The 18,833-nt window shown below is 42.3% G+C and overlaps 2 protein-coding genes across 2 annotated transcripts; one reads left to right on the top strand and one right to left on the bottom strand.

The window, feature by feature from the left end:
• Positions 1 to 429: 429 nt before the first annotated feature.
• On the bottom strand, positions 430 to 9,115 carry ada (adenosine deaminase). The gene is made up of 11 exons (XM_061271397.1): positions 8,912 to 9,115; positions 7,699 to 7,760; positions 6,451 to 6,573; positions 5,094 to 5,237; positions 4,902 to 5,017; positions 3,759 to 3,883; positions 3,014 to 3,085; positions 2,542 to 2,643; positions 1,817 to 1,884; positions 1,604 to 1,733; positions 430 to 1,041 (listed from the first exon to the last, which is right to left on the bottom strand). Exons 1-11 carry the CDS (start codon positions 8,954 to 8,956, stop codon positions 937 to 939), a joined length of 1,092 nt encoding a protein of 363 aa, XP_061127381.1. The 5' UTR covers positions 8,957 to 9,115; the 3' UTR covers positions 430 to 936.
• Positions 9,116 to 14,766: 5,651 nt separating this feature from the next.
• On the top strand, positions 14,767 to 18,752 carry ccn5 (cellular communication network factor 5). The gene is made up of 5 exons (XM_061296780.1): positions 14,767 to 15,161; positions 15,666 to 15,882; positions 16,004 to 16,252; positions 17,549 to 17,766; positions 17,858 to 18,752. Exons 1-5 carry the CDS (start codon positions 15,111 to 15,113, stop codon positions 18,143 to 18,145), a joined length of 1,023 nt encoding a protein of 340 aa, XP_061152764.1. The 5' UTR covers positions 14,767 to 15,110; the 3' UTR covers positions 18,146 to 18,752.
• The last annotated feature ends 81 nt before the right edge of the window (positions 18,753 to 18,833 follow it).

Below are 18,833 nucleotides of genomic sequence, written 5' to 3' on the forward strand. Positions count from 1 at the left end.
GAGTATCATGGATTTAATGAGTCGTTAGGTTCTGCCAAATTTGCTACGGCAAAATTAAAGGCGTGATCATGATCGGATTTCCAAGCAAGAGAAATGTTCGGCTGATATTTGCTGACTCGAATTAAATCTGTACGGCACACATCAGTTGAGGGGTAATTGTGAAAACCAAATGGATGACAATTGAAATTCTCTCATACACATGATTAAAATGTCTCATTCTTAATTAAGATAATAAATATTTGTGAAGAGAAAACAGAACTTTATCTTCAGAGCTGTGAGCGCTTTTATTGTCTGCTTCAGCCCCCGCTCCCACCTGAAGACAAACTGTATAAAACATGAAGTTAGTTGCACACAACTATGATCAGAAGTTTGTTGCATTGTCGACGTGGAGGTCAATTATCAGAAATGTTTATGAATAATATACACAGCACAAGAAAACAAGTTTTATTGTGAAAAGTGGTAGTACAGCACCGAGTGAGCCTTTTGGGTTAATACTCTTTAAAAAAAAAAATCCTGTTGAGGCTATTTGGTCTGGATCCTTCCAACTCCCCTTCCACAGTGAATGGTATCTTCCGCACCGCATCGCTTTCCACATTGCAGTTGTCATGGGAACAACGTGGCATTTATGTGAATACATGAGCAATGTGTTTGTGTACGTCGAGAGCTGAGGTATCACATGCATCCCTGACATGTCACGTGATGTAAACGCACAAACGTGTGCATGCATAGTTTTGAAATACTGCATAACAACACTGTTGTAAAAAAAACACACATCTGCACTTGTTTCCAAGCAGCGGTAGCAAATCCTGTAAACTGAGGTGAGAACATCGTACACACTTGAGATGGTTGCAGAAATGTGAAGAGGATTAAGACATTCTCGTGTGTCGGCTGTAGAGGTTAAGGTTCGGGAGCACCTGGCAGCTGGTAGGTCAGGCTTCAGAAGGCTGTGCTCCGGATCATCCCGTAGGCCTTGTAGAGTTTGCCCAGTAACTCGCGCTTCTCTTCTTCAGGTAAGAAGCAAGACGAGGCGGAACAGATGTTCTACAGAACAAAACGGGTAGAAAGTATAACACATTAGTGTGTAGGTTCAGGAAGAACACTCAAAAGGGCCAAAGAAACCCTAGAAGTTCTATTTCTCTTCGTTGATGTTGAAACGTGACAGTGAAGGCAACTAAACATCAAACAAGAGTCAAGACTCCAAGAGAATGTGTCCATGAAAGCTGAGGAATAATTGATCTGTGAAAGGAACAATAACATTCCTTAGTTCAGGTCAAATCGGTTCAAATGACCAAGGCAAGAGGACGAGGCTTCAAACAGGAAGATCAGATTGTGTCAGATTCAGAGACGGGAAGTTAGAAGCAATTTGCAAAAGGTGGTGCACAGGCTCCCTCTAGCGGTACAGAAGAAAACTACAGAATGAAAGCCCAAACTTTGCATCATTTGTAGTTGTTTCATTGTTTCTTTTAGTAGTTCGGTTATACATATGTTTGAAGTACATTTGCATCAACTTAAAAACTTTAACGGTTTAATTTAAAATATTTATTCAAGTATAGTTTGTTTGAACTTTTAGTACATTTTGGTGAGTAGTGCAAAAGGCCCTCACCAGTCTCTTAAATTCGTCGTGATTGAAGCCCATGTGCTCTTGTGCAACCGAGTAGTCCAACTGGAGGGTGGAGCCAAAGATCAGCGGGTCGTCTGTATTGAGGGAGTAGTTGGCTTTGTCCTTCCTAAACCTGCAAAATGAGCAAGTGCACATGCATTAACACACACGCAAGCACACGCTAGCACTATTCTGGCAAATGGAAGGCGAGCTTACGTGACAACGGGATGTTTGGTGAAGTCGGCATTGCAGGAGCCCGTCAGCTTGCTGGAGATGGGACACACCTGGATAGATTGGGGACACAATTTGCCATTAACTCTCACACATAGAGTTGAAAGCCTCTCATACACCGTGTGATCTTTTTTTTATCCTCATACAATTGTGAAATGCTCCTATATTTGGCAACCATTACAGCCTGGTTATGCTGGAAGGTGGATTCCAAATAATACTTATTTTGTTGTCATATTTTGAAATTCTCATACACCAGAAAAATGTGCTCAAACATGAATGAGATGCTCTCATACACAAAGTAAAAAAAAAGAATAATAAAGAAAAACCAGTCGTTTAAGTTGGAACTATGTTAAAATATTGGTTGTTTTATTATGTGTTGGTTGTCATGGTTACTGTCCGCGTCTGTGTACTCGCCCCTCCCTTCCTGTGTCCACTCGCAATCAATGTACTAATTACAGTCACCCGCCTCTCGTTACCTGTCTTGTATTTAAATCCCGTCGTGTCTGCGTGTCACTTCCGGTCGGGTGGTTGATGTCTTCATGTGTTCTTGTCTCACGTCTTTGTCGGTCAGTTTTGTTTCTGTTAGCCAACCCTGTCGGTCGGTCAGTCCCGTTGTTTTGTTAGGAAGTTAGTTTGCCGGTTCTGTTGGTCTTGTTCCCCTCATCCTCCCTTCTAACTACCTTTTCCCTCAGTCAGCATTTTGGACTCACCTCAAAATGCATGTTTTGAGCCAATAATTGCTGGTAAAGCACTCGATCCTCCAAGGTCCTGTAACCATGCCCCACGCGCTCAGCCTTCAGAACCTCCACAGCCTGGAAGGTGAAATGAGGGCGTAAACAACATCAAACGGGAAAGAGGAATGGATTATTGGTTCATTCAATGGAGGAAGGTAATTTGAGATGTGAGTATGGTTGTAAATCAAATTTATATCTCAAGGCACCACTGTATCTATCCGCAACAGTGTAACACCAACAAGGTTGGTGCTACAGCTCTTTTGTCAAATTTTTTGGTCCTGTTAATGAAACTATTTTTTTTGTCTCATGTAAAATGAAAGGTCTGCCATGGAGAAGATTGCTCAAATTTATCATGACTATTAAGCTCTGTGTCCTCAGCTGAAAGTATGAAAACTTTCTTCCGCCTCTGTCGGGAATGTGCCACAGTTGAAACCATCCAATGGCGTACCTCCTTGACCACACAGGCCGCGCCCACCTCGCCCGCGTGAACTGTCCGATGGATCCCGCAGCGCACTGCTTCCTGTTAACGGAATCCAACATATTAGCAAAAATTATTATTTTTTTTCTTGGTATGGCGCCGTGAGTGGCTGCCTCCCAGCAGCGTTCTCTCTTTTCCTCTTTATTTTCTTCTTTTCTCCTTTTTTCTTTCTGTTTTTTTGTCCATTCGGCGATGCTGGTGGTTTTCTACCGCACCTCGGTATCTCTTCGGATCGGATTTTTTCTTTTTTTTTTCCCGAGACCGGCGTAACTCTGCAATGGCTTCCTGCTTATCCGGCCAGTGATGACCGGGTCCCTCGCCTTGGCCTTGCAGCCGCAACCCCTGTGGGGAGTCCGCTCCCTCGTGCTCGTTGGAACCAACGACTTTTGCCATGCTAGCCCGGTGGTGACCATCTGCACCTTTTTTCCTTGGCTTTTATCTTGACCACTTTCTAACTTTCTTTGTGGCGCCATTGTGTGGCTATTGAGTTGCGCTCATGCCATCTGTGTCTTTTGTATACCCACTCTGTGGTATGGATACTGCTGGGGCCTGAATTTCCCCACCCCTGGGGATCAATAAATATTCATTCAATCAACACTCAGTTTCCAAGTGTCTTTGTAAAAGGTCACAAAATGTCTTCAGTCAAAATCAGGATCGAATCAAAAATTTCAGGGCACTTAACATCCACTCTGCTACATAATGTAGAATGACCCACCTCGTAGGCTCTCCTGTGTCCCGGGTAGGCCTCGCAGTTGAGTGACTCGTCACCCGCCAGGTCGATGGCCACCACTCCCTCGTGGCGATATTTCTTACACAGCTCCACCACGTCCGCTGACCAACCTGTAATATTCAAAATCAACGCACTTTAACAAAATCAAAATGAAAAAACGCTCATTTAAAGGTGTGCTCAAGCGCAACGTGATTTAGAAAGGACATTTACTACTACTACTTTTTGTCTCAGGCCAAACAAACAGAATAATCAATTCTGGAATGACCCTTATACCGCACAAAGCCACAGGACCACGTGCAGTGTGATAGTACAAAACAAGACATCCTATGAGTGTAAAATACAAAAGAAAATTGGCAAAACAGGAAGCTGCAGGAATTAAAAAACAAAAAAAAGGTTCACATGACTTCGTGTTTCCTGAGCCTAACTGTTATTAGGGTGTCAACTGTCTACATGAGCTAGGGAGCATTGACAAATATAATATATTCTAATTGCATATGGCTGACATTGGTCTGGAACCTCCAATGTCACAATTTGGTAGACTTCAATATTTTTCACAAAGCTGATCTGTCCACACGTGCAGATATTACAAAATACGTTGCAATTTAAACTGTTGAAATCTTTGATGAGCTCACCATTTTTAGAACAGAATGACACATGTTGGATTTAGTTCCAACACATAATTATAAAATGCACCCCCCAAAATCTTCTCAATCATTCAAGGCAGCAATCTCATGTATTATACGCACACCAAAAATGTGATGTTTTCTGAGGACAATCGGAGGCAGGGGTGTTATAAAATAGCAATGTCTTCAAAAAGAGACATACTTTGGAAAATATTTCTCGCCATCCAGGGAACCCACATTTATATATACTAAATGTTTCATCTCCCTTGTACTCCCAAAAATGCATATTATACATTAGAAATATTCCTGCTTTAAATAATTGTGTCTTTAAAAACAGGAGTTGAATATTTTTCCACTGTACTTGGACTTAAGTACAGTGTGAGTACTTTAACCACCTCCAGTAGTGTGTTTGTAAAAAATGGAGCTGTGTAAGTTGCTCCTGCTTGTTATCTAATCAGAAGCTTATCTTACAAGGCAGTTTGGAGTGTGAGCAGTTATGCATTACTTGGCATGTGGCGCATGCAGCATAGAATGGACCTGACTTTGACATGAAAGGCCCTCTCCCCTTCTTTGAGGCCCTCGTTGACCAGTCGGACCACCTCATCCGGACTCAGATCACCCCTGAGAAGTCAAGAAGTAAATCACTGTGAAATCAACTCGATGACTTTTGGTTGAAGGAATTAACGCCGTAACGTACTTTGCCTGATTCCACGGGATGGGTTCCACGTGACAGTTGGCTAGAAGGTGCGGACTGTATCTGACTTCCACGTAAATCACGCCTTCGTTAGCTTTGTCTTCCACAAACTCGAAGGCGAGCCTCTTTATGGCATCTCGGTCTCCACTGCGGGGAAAAAAAACAAAAAAAACCATGACTGTGGCCTTCGATGCTGCTGATAAACTTTATGGCCATGACTCAATGATATGCTATTGCTGCTGATGCCTCATCTGAACGACAGAAGCTCTGTAAATCGGCAATCATTCAAGGCGGCGGCACGGTCCGCATCGTAACTAGGCTTAGTCGTTGAAAAATATTGAATGGCATATTCATTACCCCAATTACAACAAAGTTGAAACATGTGAATAGTAAAATATCACAAGAGTGGGGCAATCACCAAGCTCAGGTTGTTATTAACAATTATTATGATAACATGCAATTAAATTACAACTTAATCTCTGGGGCCAAAGAAGAACTGGATCATAACCATCGTAAAATTCAAAAGTCAGCATCATTTATGGAATGGCTTTGCGATTGCATGGCTAACTGACAAGAAACAGGTCCCGAATTCAACAAACTCCAAACCTTATCACTTGGAAAATTAAATAACTCATTATTTTGGTGTATTAAATGAAGATAGATGGATAGCTTGTCAGAGGGTCTGACGTTTATTTACGAGGTGAGCTTCAGCTCACGTATCCTCCACTCTCTCTCATTTTGGGCTCCGGCGGTGTCACATGACAGAGGCCGAGCAATGCGGCTTCTCGTATTTGCGTTGAAACCCGGCTGTTGTCTCACTCAGCTCTCTAAATATTAGAAACGGCGTTTGCACAGTGTATGAGCTGGCGTGTTCCAGATATTGTCAAAAGCGCAGAGGTCCCATTCAACGGAGGGGCTCGCCATTGTTGCGCCTTTCACAGCCGTGAGATGGAGTCATCCCGTAGGGGCTTTGGTTGCCATGGTGACCGAATCACTAATGAGATGCATATAATTTCATATGAAGCCCTTTCCCCAGACGTTGTAATAATCCATGACACGCGTGTGTGATAACCAGCCTGCGCGAGTGAACGTTCACCCTGGAGAGGTGGACTGTGACTCTTGAACGCTGCGATATCATCGTCGTTAATCATGAATAGACTTGCAGAGGGCCGGAAATTTGGAACATATTCAAGGAAATGAACTAGTTTTTCAAAATAAAGGCTAACACACTCAATAATAAAGAATCAACTCAATAGGTTCAAGTTCCCATTGTTTGTCAATTCCTGCCATTTATTTCTATTCTAATTCAAAAATGCCACCTTCAAGTTGCGTGAGGAGCGAGAGAAATGCAAGCACTCACGCGATCACGTGCATGTACTCTGCAAACTTTCCCAGGAACTCAGTGAGCGTGGCCGGTTTCTGGAGAACGATGTGCAGCCTCAGCTCCTCGACTGTCGTGGCAGGCAGAGGAATGCCGCGTCTCCTGCCAAGACAAATAAAAACAATCAATGCGGCTTATTACTGCCCAAAAACTTATTGAGATGAATCTTGGATGGAGGAGGCAAGTACAACGTTGGACTTGGCATGAAAAATTCAAGCAAAATGGACGACTTATTCGTCGTAACATCAATTTATCAAATCTATTTTAAATACAATGAATAGGATGCCTTTCATTGTCGCTGTACACATGTGCAATACAATGCAACTTTATTTATATAGAATATTTTGCAACATATACCATAAATTCCGGACTATAAGCCGCACCGGACTATAAACCGCACCAGCTAAAATTGGGGGATATTTTAGTCTTTTTCTTATATAAGCCGCACCGGACTATTTGCCGCACGTGCACACGCGTTTTTTTACAAAGAAAGACCATTCACAGAAAACCTTTTTAAAGTTTTTATAACATACTTTAACATGTCTTTCTCAACATTGCCTGTGACGAAGGGTTTAGAGCCCTTTGACGCAGGTCACCTAGCGTGCATTCCTACTAAAGCTCATAATAGTCACAAGCAACACAGCCAGAATAAGCAGCAGCCATAGTAGTGTTTCAAAATAGTATTTTTGTTGTTGTTTTCTTCTTCTTCAAGATACCACAGTGTATAAAAGTGATCAAGTCATCACAAAAATCACGAAAAAAATCCTTATATAAGCCGCACCTGACTATAAGCCGCAGGGTTCAAAATTTTGGAAAAAAGTCGCGGTTTATAGCCCGGAATTTACGGTACACATCACGGTTGTTTTAAAATGTGAACGAGAATATAAAAAATTGGGATTTAAAAAAAAAATAAAATAAATAAATTGGGCAACACAGCCTCCAGTGACCAAATGCTGGGATTAAGACTACATGTGACGTAATATTTTGCACCTCCTTTCAAGGAGGGCTTTGAAACTTGCGGGATTGCAGAAACAAAAAAGTCTGGTGGGGTCTATGTACTTTACCAGCTAATTCTTTTTTGGGTGGTACTTGGTGTAAAACCTTTGACAACTGCTCTAATAGACAGTCACCTTCTTGTGGCACTTGTCATTAAACCTGTCTAACAGGCAGACTTTATTTCTATGACAACAAAGAATAACAATGAAGTTGAGGCTTAAAGTGACTTACCTCGCGACATCAAGAATTGTTTGCAGTCGGATGGCTCCATCGAGGTGCACGTGAAGCTCAACCTGTGGGTAAGCACCCGGGTTATTAGGAGCAAATATTCTGTTACACAATTAGGTGAAAAAGATATGTATTGAACTCTGAAAATAACGTGATTATTTTTTTGTACCCATCATACATACATGAAGAATTTTTAATGTGTGCGTGAAATACTCATTTGTAAACATGTTATCTGCGGCCACAATGTTCTGGGGGCTACATAGAGATTCTATGTGAGAACTATCTTGAATAAAGATAGCCACTGTCACAGTAGAGACATGTTCATTTAACGATAACGTACGCAGAGACCCTCCCATCCTCCAGGGCCTCAGTAGGGTTGTCCTGTTGCTAATATTTTGGCTCATGTGAAGTCAAATCAGAAGCATGCTTGTGCTCCAGTTTGATAACCATGAGCTCATCCTGTAATAGGATGACAGCATGAAGGATGGAGGCTAACCTGACAGCTAATTCACATTTAATGAGTTTAGATCTGTCAGCCATGCTGGCTTGTCATTTTACACTATAGACAATCTGACGGGCCCTCTCTTTCTGTCATTTCCTGTCACCTTATCAAACACTATACATGTGGAATGTGGACACACACACACACCTGCACACACACACAGTGTCATACATCCCCTTTTCTTACAGAAAATACAGGGAGTTTGCAATTGACAGTGCCAAAAACACACAAACATGAATTGATTACGATCCAGTTACTGGATTGGTCGGTAATAAAATGTGTCAGAATTCGGTCAGAAAATTGGCAAAAAAAACTTCAATATTCTTTCAGTATTTGAACGAATGAATGAAATATTTTTTTTGCTTTTTGGGTGGACAAAAGAAATGAAAAAAAATTTGTTTGGAATCAGTTAAATCTGGTATCCAAATGATTCGATTGGAAAAATAGTTGTCGATTAATCTGAAGACTGATTAGTTGTCAATTAACCTATGAATTGTCACACCACTAAAGTACACGTGGCAACATGTTGACAAGGCCTTTCAGAGTAATTTAAGATGAAGATGAACATAACTGCATGTATACAAAATGAATACAGTAAAAATCCCAAGTATTGTTATCCCAGACGTGATTCGCGTTAAATATGTCACTAGTCATCTCGCGCCGTGCGTAAAAAGTGCCTCAAATTCACGTCCAGCGGAGCCCAACTGGACGTACCTTGGGCTTGGCGAAGACATCCTGCCGGCTACGGAGCTCAGACATGCTGCTGAAGTGTGACGTTGAGCTGTCTGAGAAGCGGACGATCAGCGCATGAAGCGCCACTCATAAATCCATGTGTGAGCGCGCATAAACTAAACAGAATCCACACACGCAGGACACGCCTTTGTGACGGTACTGCACACTACTACAGTACGCTGGGGGACAGGCTCGTCGTGACGTCACACCTACTTCCGGGTTGCGAAATTGCACCGCAGAGCAAAGCCGAATCAAAAGCAGAACCAAAAGCAGAACCAAAAGAAATCTACAGTATGTGCCATACCAAAAGATGCACATCACTCAACTAGGAAAAGAGAATCAATAGGCCAGACTATATTTTGCACAGAAGTTAAGAGATGAGCGATTGATGATCGCATCCCAACTAAGGAAGGAGCTTCTCTTTATCACGAGTAAGAACTGGCCAAGTCAACCACCGTGCATTTCACCCGCTGGAGAAACACCCAGAAACAGACAAAAACGGAAAGAGGCTTCAGTAAAGGCCTTAAAAAGCACCTCATTTAATCATGTCCGGCCCAAACTATTGCTCACTTGAAACGTGGGTTGCTTCAAACAAAAGGTGCTCTGTCCTGACTTGTTTCACACATCTAGATGTACGTACATACCATGATGGTATTCATCTTTGATCAGAAACCCAAATAAAGTGCACACCAGCTCTATACCATCATGCGTACTTGATGAGCCTAATTATAATCAAATGTGAAAGGGCATAGTGCACTCTGATGACATTTATGAGGTCAAAAAGGACTTAAGGCGTCATCGATTTCTTATCAGCACAAAACCTTATGGTTGTAAAATATCTTGCACGCCAGCGTTGCGGCAAGGAGCCACTTTGGTCAGTCACTTTGACAGACACACATTTGTCAAGTTTCGGATTGCTCAAACAGAAAGGCAAGCTGAAATATCTGAATATCAGCTTGGATTTATTTTTGTTCCTCCGTTCTGGACATATTTAGGGAGCTCAAGACACAAGAGGGGGGGAAATGAGCAATTGTAACCACAAGATGGATAAAACGTGTGTGTAAAATACAATTTTGTGGCAAGTATTGACCAATTTACTAATCTAGGGGAAAAAAACACTGCTCAAAACTGTCGTAATGCGTTAAAAAAAAAAAAAAAAAGAAGCACTTTCTAATTCCTGCAATTACTGTACAATGAACGCTTTAATTCAGTGGGTCTCCCTTTCCACCAGGGGGGAGTATAATAAAGACGTATGGAGCGAGGCACAATTTGTGTTAGAATGAGCTGTACAACCACGAACAAGTACGTGAATAAAAGAGAGGAAAAAATATGAATGCTTTTCATACTTTTGAGTGGTATTAGATACATGGACCCTGTATAGTAGATGTATGTGTATTGGTTTCAAGAGGACAAATTAATATTAAAATGTAACAGGTCTTATCAGGAGATGCAGTATATAAGTGGCCAGTGCTTAACTGGTCACTTATCAGTCCCGCAAAGGATCAGCCGAATTATGCCACTATGACTCAGTCAAGGCTCATGGGGTTAATTAATTGTTGCATGCTTAATTGGACAATAAACTTGAAGCAGCCTAATGGCTCTTTTTTTGCTTTTAGGAAAGGTAATACTAGAAAGTGCTTTTTTTCTTGTTATGAAGTTTGCTGAATCCATCTGGTGCATAACTCCCATTTTTTTTCTCCACGTTAAAACAGAAACAAAAAAGGTTAGAATATTTGGAGATGCTGGGGTATTACATTGTGTTATGGAAGAGGATTAGAGCCAGTGAAGAAAAAAAAATGAGGGGTGACAGGATTCTGACTTTTTTCTCAGAATTCTGACTTTAAAGTCAGAAGGTGGGAATTCTGACTTTATTCTCAGAATTCTGAGAATAAAGTCAGAATTCTGAGAAAAAAAGTCAGAATCCTGTCACCCCTCGTTTCTTTTTTCTTCACTGGCCCTAATCCTCTTCCGTACATTGTGGCCACAAAAAGACAGAGGTAATATTTTCTTCAGGGCTTAGATCGAAGAATTCTTATCAAAGAAGTAATGCTGCAGTGAGAATTAGATATGAATATACGTTTGGGGCCAGGTGCTGTCCTCACTGTCTTTCGAGCGACCATGACCTTCAGGTCTTTGACCCACGTATACGTCAGGAAGTTGACATCCTTCCGAGCGTTCCTGCGGCGGCATGGTGGCATTTTCACATGCCCAGCTGGAATGACTGGAACTTCACGTGGTGTTAAAAAAAAAAACAGCCACGTTAGGGATCATCAGCTTTAGAGAAATATTGTCTTAGACATTATGAATGCCATTTCAAGTAATTAGTTTACTATTAATTTGTATTTCATTTGAATTTCTACAAACCATGGCTATAAAATGAGGCTGCAAAATTGTGAAAATCAAGCTTTCAGGCGCTGTGGCCATGTCCAATGCCCTAACCCTGACCCTAACTCTAAAACCACACCCTGCTCAAGTGTCAATCAAAGACCACTGTTAGGACCTTGAAAAATGGATGCTACTTCCTTCAGCATCTGTCTTGGAATGTTCCAGGATACGACAATAAGGTGTTATAAATTGACCACGTCAGCCCTCTAAGCCCCTGTACACACACTGATGTCATGTCTGGATCAACCCCCCCCCCCACACACACACACACACACACGCACACTCTCAATACACACTCATCGGACAATCTGAAGAAAAGATGCAATTTTCAGGTGAAGACACAGCTAGCATGTTAACTGCACATCGAAATTGCACCAGGCAACAGTTAAACACAATATTTACTATTTCCACAACTGTCTGTTCCCTCACAAATTAGGAGCATTTCTGATGTCAAAAGCTTTTTAGGTTGACACAAGACATACTTGAGTAAAGTGTAATGTCTAAAGTGTCTTAAAATTGTAAATTTAGATTAGTTTTTTTTTTTTTTTTACTTTGTTCAAAACGTTTTTCCACCTATAACGTGACCTATAACCCTTGCACTTGTTGCTAGGCCCAAATGATTTTGCATCAGCCAAGGAATTTGAATGATGAGTTCATTTACATTAAATCATTTTTCAGTTGAATCACTGCTCTGTATTGAATAGAAAAGGGATGAAAAAAAGAGAAATCTGTTTGAAGTGGTGGGCCACTGATGGTGATTCAAACCTGGAGCTGCCTTGCTGTGGCAGGACAGCGTCAACATGAATATTTTCACGTGGCTTTTTAGTGCCATTCACACAGGGCTTGTTTCTCTACATTTTTGTCTGATGAGGGACTTGAAAGGTCTAGTCACTGGGCTCAGAGAGGATGTTGATCAGAGAAAAAAATGTTGTTTTAAGAGGAAACTATTTGACATGGCGGGTGTTAAAAGAGACCGATTTGGAGAGTCCAGTCAATGACCTCTTGTGGGCTTGTTGATGCAGCGATGACCATCGTCTCCTCAATCCTGCCTGGAATCATGAGTCACTGCAACATTATAAATGGAATTCATGTGCATTTCAAACTCAGGAGAAAAAGAACAGCTGTGGGACCGTTCTGTTGGCCACAATAACGCTCAATCTCCTCCCACCTCAATTAAAAAGCGATTTCTTCAAGTGGAACATTGTAATGTAAAACACAGTCTGTTTCCCGTCCATTTGAGTCAAAGCACGGTTTGCATTACAACAAAAATTCACCTAACAAAAATGTGGCAAAAAATCGATACAATAGCCAGAGATGGAGGACTCAAGTCATCCGACTTGACCTGAGTCAGACTTGAGTTGCCATTTTTTATGTGTACTATAATGTGTGAGCAAACCAGAACTGCACCTAATGCATTGTCCTTCGGTGGTGTCTTGCATAGCGCCACCATTTGATGTTGCCCTTCCACTGCAAAGGAAACCAATATGAACTAATACTTGGCAGATGTTGTAAAGCAGGGAATTTCAACTGGTTTTGTCCAAGGGATCACCATTATAACCAAGATGCAACTCGGGGAACCACTGAGTTGCCGGAATATTATTTTATTTTGCACTGAAGGAGGATAGACCCATACAAGCTATTTATTTGCATCTGTGACTATTTTGGGAATATCAGCTACATTTGACATAATTTGGATGGGTAAATGATTCCCAAAATTAGCTGGAAAATAAATCTAATGTAAATAATGAGTCCATTTTATTTTTTAAATTGTTGCAGTTGTTTCCCATTCCCAATTTCACGGACCACTTGCAATACCCCTAATAACCAGTAGAGGGCCACGGTTAACAATAACAGTAACGGCAATAAAGTTTGCTGGCGCCATCTCGCTGTTGGGGTTTAAAATACAGACGTATCCTGATTTTTTTTCTTCAAGAAAAGAAAAATTCGGGCAAATAACAACTCGTATCAATGTATAGTATACTTTTTTGACAAGATTTTTGTGTGGTGGTGTTCTGTGAGATTTCCCTAGTATAGAATATGTGCTTTGAATCAACAAATGCCAGGAAAGACTGGTCAACATTGGCAATCGTATTTGCCAGAAAGCTGCCAAGCGTATTGGAGTAAATGCTGTAAAGCAGGTGGGCTGGCATAACAAAAAAAGCATTTTTGAAAAATGCTGTCATCTCATACTGGCTGAAGGTTAGGACCTGTGCCAGGTCTGGAGGATCCCTGTGGAAAAGCATCAGCGGACGCCAAAACGTCACGCAAAGCTCACAGTCTCCAAGCCACTCTGCGTCCGCCCCAGACATTGTCTATTAATTGCGTCTGTTTGCTTTTAGGCACAAGTCTCGGTTACAGCTTCTTGGCACCGTCCGGAAACCACAAACTGACGAATCAGAATATTGGAAGTTCTCAAATGTTGGGAGGTGCACAAAATGTACTTTTCAGAGTCAACATGGTGCTGGAATGTTACTGGCAAAAGGTCAAGAGGCACCAAAACACCAAGTCCAGACACACAAACTGAGTATTTATGTTCCAAACTGCATCCGGTGGAATAAGTCCTATGCCACACACAGAAAAAGTTCATAATGATGCTAAAAAAGGTTTTATTTTGGAGAAATGCTGTAAAAAATTACGCAGACAACAACAGCGTGGTCTTGAATAAGCGAGTTTGTCCATAGATGGTTGACAAAGTGTTGACATTTACAATTCAAAGCATGCAGCCACTATTGTTTATGGAAGTGGCCAGGGAAGAAAAATAACAGCTTCTGAAGAATGCAACCACTGTGGTAACACCAGACTGGCTTCCCACCTGGAGCCCACCTGCCCGTGTACTCTTAATACCCCTCACTCAGTCCTTCCTGTTCTATTTATAAGTCGCATTGTCACTGCCCACCCAGAGAATCTTATTTCGCCACCTTTTGACTTGACTGCATTTGTGAACATTGTACACGAGTATATTCAAGCGATGGATGATGTGGGTGGTCGAGTAAGTGTTTAACGTGAACTCATTCTTTTTTTTTTTTATCGACCTTGAGGTGTTGACATGAAAAACTGGAAACGGTTTACGTTCCTTGACAAGTGACCTACTCTCCTAAATTCCCCTCTGTTGTCTAACGTTCATTCATCGTATTAATTTTTAAATCCAATTCTATTGTGTGTTTTTTTTTTAAATAAACACTTCTCAAAAGTCAATATATAATCTCCGCGAAAAATATATATTACTGATATTACTGCCGTACTGAGAAGTCAATAGAAGAGCTGAGTATGACTTATGTTACATACAGTATAATATAGAGTCCTGTTTTATCAATCAGATTTTTTTTTTGCTTAATATTTGTATCTCGCATGTGGCTGGTTTCTTTTCTTCTGTGGGACAAGATGACGGCAGTCGCCAGCAGCCTCGTCGTGGAAAGCAGGCGGAAGACACGTGGATCCAATCTCGGTTACGTCTGGATAACTTGAGGAATGGAATAGTGGAAACGTGTGTAAAAAACATCGACGTTCTGAACTCCCCCGCCAATTAGACTGGAATCGTCATCGTACCCGTGTCTCCCCTCGTTTCATAAGCTGGAACATCACACAGCTGGAAAGAGAGGGAGGGCACTCTGGTGGAGAAGGAATGTGAAACATTTCTGATGTTGCTCCAGTGGCTGTTTACACGGTAGTCATCGCGGCAGCATGACATCAGAGTGCTGACTTTATAAATGTCAGCAGCAGGCCAGAGGCGGGTGAAACGGACACAGCCCGGAGACAGACGCAGACCCGAGACGGACGCAGACTCTCTCTCATCCTCATGGACCGACTACTGTGTGATTGTGTGCTGCTGCTTGCTGTGGCCTCGCAGGTGAGCCTTTTTTTTTTGTTTAAAAAAAAAACCCAAAAACATTTTTAGGCAACCCACTATGAGAGGAGAGGACGCAATATTGATGGACCATGTCAGCCCCTTTAGCATTTTTTTGTATTTTTCAGTATTTGGGTTTTCATGTCGACATGTGACACTGGCCCATTGATTGATTGCTCTCCATGAAGTGATGTAACATAAATGACGCAATTTACCTCATGATGGGTGGAGCTAAACATATTCCTGAATTGCTGTTGCAGAATAATAACCCAAAAAATAATCATAAAGAAAAAAAGTTTGACACCAAACAATTCGGCCACAAATTGTCAATTGATGAATTCTCGTGATCAACTGATATTGACCTTGCACTGCAGGGAGTCAATGTGAAGGTTGCTGCTGCCATCTAGCAGTTTTTGAAGAAAGTGAAGCAGTGGAGACAATTTGATATCTGTTTTGATATACATATATATTTTTTTAATGATCAGAAGCCTTTGTGTCATCCTGCAGGTGTTGTGTCAGCTGTGTGACGGGCCGTGCCTCTGCCCCCGATCAGCCCCCAAGTGTCCCCCCGGAGTCCCACTGGTGGCGGACGGCTGCCGGTGCTGCATGGTGTGCGCGCGGCAGCAGGGACAGCCGTGCACGGAGAAGTTCCCGTGCGACAGCCGGCAGGGGCTGACATGCGACTACAGTGCCAGCTTCCCCGGGGGCCCTGGGGAGTGCGTCGGTGAGTTGCTCCCTATGAGCAGTCCTGGAGTCAGAGCTCCTGATGTCATCAACAAACAAATGTTTATGTGTGACATTTAACACTTTTGCTGAAAAAATTTCCAACCAATTGTACTTTCTAGCTCGGGAAGATCTGACCTGCGAAGTCAACGGCATCAGTTACCAGGACGGCCAATCCTTTCAGCCCTCATGCGACGTCCTCTGCCACTGCAGGGGCGGCGGGGTCAGCTGCGTGCCCGCTTGTCCGCTGAATTTCCGTCCCCCCACTGCGGACTGTCCTCACCCGCAACATGTTCGGCTTCCGGGGAAGTGCTGCAAGGAGTGGGTGTGCGAAAACTTGGACAACTCTGTGCTTCAAGACGCCATCACAGGTAATTAAGGTCATCATTCTTAAAATTGCCCTTGCAGATTTTATTTTTTGGGTTCTTTGGAAACTGTTTTCAAATATGAAGCACAAGTTATTTGTTATTTGATCAGGCACTGCAAAATAATCAGTTATAATTTGTGGGCTCGGATCAGAAGACATCGGGATTCTTCAGAGCTTGCTGATGATCTGATCATTTGGATCTGATGTGTTTGAGACAAATCAAACAGGAAGGACAAGACCGGAGTTAGACATGCCTGAATTAACCCATTGTTACTCACCCAACAGAATAATAGCATCATTGCTTTCACAGTAATTAAGTACATTTGTGAGTAAATTGAAACAAGAGTGTCATTATTTCAGTTCACCTTTTGCATTTTATTTGGTCTTGCGCCAGGAAAGTTCTTGTATATACAAAAATGGATGTTTCAGTTCAGTAAAGGTTGGAAAACACTGCAATGGTGGACATTGTTAAGAATTTGACATCATGGAGTCATATTTAATCAAATTTAGATGATTCATCTTCGACTCATGGCAAAAATAAGGAGGTGTAGTTTTTGACCACCTTCCAAGAGCTCATGCAGCTCAACTATTTCATGTGGATGACTCACTCAGTGTCTTGCTGGTTAGTCTTCATGCTGGTGACTCAGTCTCTGGCTTGTTTTAGGGGATTGGCCTTTTTTAATAACAAAGCGTTAGAATGGGTTGAGTTAGGATTTCTGCCAAAACAAACACGCATGAAGGCATCGTGGAGCAAATATTCAAGAAGGAAATGTTCTCCTACTTGCACTTAGTAACAGTCAGACATTGTTTGGAGTTTCAAATATTTTTATAGTGGCTTCATTTCCCTTCTCTGTGGCGCTCTCTCTCTTTCTCACACACAAAAAAATAACATCCACTAGTGTTTAATTTCTACACAGCTGCTTGTTGCTATGAAGCGCTATTAAAAGAACTGTTTGCCCCTTCCTCCCCGATGAATTGTGGCTTGCTTTGGCCAGACGCAGCCTTGTTAAAAACGTGCAGACATGACCAGTCGTCATATGGACGAGCAATTACGGAGCCACCAGGGAGGACGTTGCAATTATTTGGAGAGAAATGACAACATGCAGCATGGGAAATATGTTTGGAATTAAGTCGGATCAAGTTTTACAGACTACCTCCTCACGCCGGAAAATAAGCTTTTATTTTCTATGCGCAGTGTTACATAAGTCAAATTCTTCCAACCTGCTTGTTAAATACTATGAAGTTGCCAATGCCACAAGATACAGATTTTTGTGCCTTTTGTTTCTGGTTTTCCCAACAGCTATGAGAGCAGACACTCCGCAGCCACCGGTCCCGGTGCCGGTCTCCTCCATGTGCACGGAGCGGAGCACCCAGTGGAGTGTGTGTTCCCAGAGCTGCGGGACGGGCATCTCCACACGGGTTTCCAACCACAATCCAGCGTGTAAGCTACAAATTGAGACTCGCTTATGTAAAGTGCGACCCTGCCATGCGCGTCTGACCATGCCAAGCGGACCCACGGTGAGTCCAAACAATGAATCCAGTATATACCGAAACAATGCCTCCTGGTCTAAAAAATATATATTTGATTTGCTTATGCTGGACTAACCAGCTGGGGCAGCAGGGCAAGTGCACGGTCAGCTACATGGCACCCGGACCCGTTCAGCTGGTCCATCAAGGCTGCAGCAGCACACGCACCTTCCGGCCGCGGTACTGCGGCACTTGCACCGACTCCCGCTGCTGCATGCCATCGCAGACATCTACTGTCGACGTGACCTTTCGTTGCCCTGCCGGCAACCTGCGACGGCGACCGGTTATGGTGATCCACTCATGCATCTGCCAGAGCGACTGCCCCTACTCACCTTTCACTAACCCGGCTCTTCGAGGATACAGACCTTGACTGGTCGCCATGGTAACGCCACGCAAGAAGCTGGCGGGTTGAGACATTGCTATGCCTTGAAAGAAACAATGGCTATTTTGTAGATAAGAAAAAAAACTCGTTGTTTCTGCACGCATCATGGTGTGCCCTGCGAACTCTCAACATTTTCTGGTTCAATTTGAACTGCTATTTAAAGAGAAAAGCCCTGTTTTGGAGGCGATTGGTGTTGTTGACATTTTGATGTCTAGAATGAGACAATAACTGTCAATGTTAGGAAGGACTTTGGTCATGTGGATGTGGGCCTGGATATGGACGCATACACACCCACTCAGACAAAAAACACACTGGCAACTCTTCTCAAAATACACACAAAATTATACACAAAAAAACGATTAAATGTTTATTTGATAATGAATTCTATGTGGCAGAAAACAAATGTACTATTTTTTTACTGCTTATTGTATGTTTACGAAATGTTTTTCTTAATTTGAGTGTAAAACCCCGGGGTGGGTTTTTATAAGCTTCCAGCTTCAGCCGACTCCATTTGGGCTCCTTTCTTTACAATGTAATGAAAATATTGGATGTAAGTGTAACATTGCACATAGCTCAAATAAACGGATTGATTGATCGATTGATTGATGTCTCTTCTGCCATCTAGCATATCATTGTTTTGCCTGTTGCTCGATGCTTATTGCTCGATGATCAAAGG

Source organism: Syngnathus typhle, linkage group LG2, assembly GCF_033458585.1.
Source record: "Syngnathus typhle isolate RoL2023-S1 ecotype Sweden linkage group LG2, RoL_Styp_1.0, whole genome shotgun sequence".
Classification (NCBI taxonomy): domain Eukaryota; kingdom Metazoa; phylum Chordata; class Actinopteri; order Syngnathiformes; family Syngnathidae; genus Syngnathus; species Syngnathus typhle.